Source organism: Pyrgilauda ruficollis, unplaced genomic scaffold, assembly GCF_017590135.1.
Source record: "Pyrgilauda ruficollis isolate IOZ18807 unplaced genomic scaffold, ASM1759013v1 scaffold533, whole genome shotgun sequence".
Lineage (NCBI taxonomy): Eukaryota > Metazoa > Chordata > Aves > Passeriformes > Passeridae > Pyrgilauda > Pyrgilauda ruficollis.
The window spans coordinates 41,897-43,319 of record NW_024526967.1 but is presented as its reverse complement, the minus strand read 5'-3'; the positions used below and the strand labels follow the sequence as shown (position 1 = coordinate 43,319).

General features: G+C 65.4%; 1 protein-coding gene across 1 annotated transcript in view; it reads right to left on the bottom strand.

The window, feature by feature from the left end:
* The window catches only part of LOC121360736 (chromodomain-helicase-DNA-binding protein 3-like), a gene marked incomplete at its 3' end in the record, with an annotated part of 44,188 nt that overhangs the window by 11,668 nt on the left and 31,097 nt on the right, over positions 1-1,423 (bottom strand). The window contains exons 27-28 of the mRNA XM_041480796.1: positions 798-910; positions 396-531 (exon numbers count right to left, since the gene is read on the bottom strand). Of these exons, the coding sequence (XP_041336730.1) occupies positions 396-531; positions 798-910 (249 nt within the window). The remainder of the gene's footprint in view (positions 1-395; positions 532-797; positions 911-1,423) is intronic.

The window sequence follows — 1,423 nt, the reverse complement described above, 5'->3', positions numbered from 1 at the left end:
GGGTTTTTGGGGTTTGGGGTGTTTGGGGTTTGGGGTGTTTGGGGTGTTTGGGGTTTGGGGTGTTTGGGGTTTGGGGTGTTTGGGGTTTGAGTTTGGGGTTTTTGGGATTGTGGTTTTGGGATTGGGGTTTTGGGGCTTGGGGATTTGGGGTTTTGGGGCTTGGGGATTTGGGGTTCTCAGGATTTGGGGATTTGGGGTTTGTGGGGTTTTCAGGATTTGGGGTTCTCAGGATTTGGGGTTTTTGGGGTTTTCGGGATTTGGGGTTCTCAGGATTTGGTGTTGGGGGTTTTGGGATTTGGGGTTCTCAGGATTAGGCGTTGGGGGTTTTTGGGATTTGGGGTTCTCAGGATTAGGCGTTGGGGGTTTTTGGGATCTGGGGTTTCCCGGGGTCTCACCTGGCCGCTCCTCGCGGGCCGGGGCCCCTTCGGCCTCGGGGTCCCTGTGGCCGGGCCCCTCCTCCTCGTCCCCCTTGCGGGGCCCCTCGGCCTCGCTGCCATCGCCCGGCGACGGTGGCACCTCGGGGACAGGGGGCTGCGGGGACACGAGGGGCTGTCACCCGCGGCGTCCCCGGGGGACATCACCCCCTCCGAGAGTGACAGCGAGGGGGACACGGCGACAACGGTGGGGAGGGGACAGGGACAGGAACGGGCATGGGGACAGGGACAGGAGGGTGGGGACAGCGCTGGGGACAGGGACGGGGTTGGGGACAGTGAGGGCACAGCTGGGGACAGCCAGGACATGGCTGGGGACAGAGAGGACACAGAGGGGACAGGGTTGGGGACAGCTGTGTCACTCACATCTGTCTCCATCTTCTCGGGGCCTTTGGGTTCCTTCTCGTCCCTGGTGTCACCCTCGTCCCTGTCCGGGGGTGGCCCTGGCCCGTCCCCGCGCTCGCTGGGCGCCGGCGTGGCTGGGGACAGGGGACATCAGGACATCGGTCCCCATCCTGTCCCCAGCCATGTCCCCGTGTCCCCCAGCCGTGTCCCCATCCCTGTCCCCATGTCCCATCCCTGTCCCCATGCCCCATCCCTGTCCCCATGTCCCCAGCCGTGTCCCCATGCCCCCAGCTGTGTCCCCATGTCCCCATCCTGTCCCTGTGTCCCCCCATGTCCCCAGCTGTAACCCCAGCCGTGTCCTCCCCCGTCCCCGTGTCCCCATGTCCCTGTGTCCCCTCCCTGTCCCCATGTCCCCAGCCGTGTCCCCCCGTCCCCATGTCCCCATGTCCCCTTCCCTGTCCCCATGCCCCCAGCCATGTCCCCAGCAGTGTCCCCATGTCCACAGCTGTGTCCCCCCTGTGTCCCCCTCCCTGTCCCCATGCCCCCAGCAGTGTCCCCATGCCCCTAGCTGTGTCCCCAGCTGTGTCCCCCTCCCTGTCCTCGTGTCCCCATATCCCCATGTCCCCCTCCCTGTCCCCGTGTCAGGG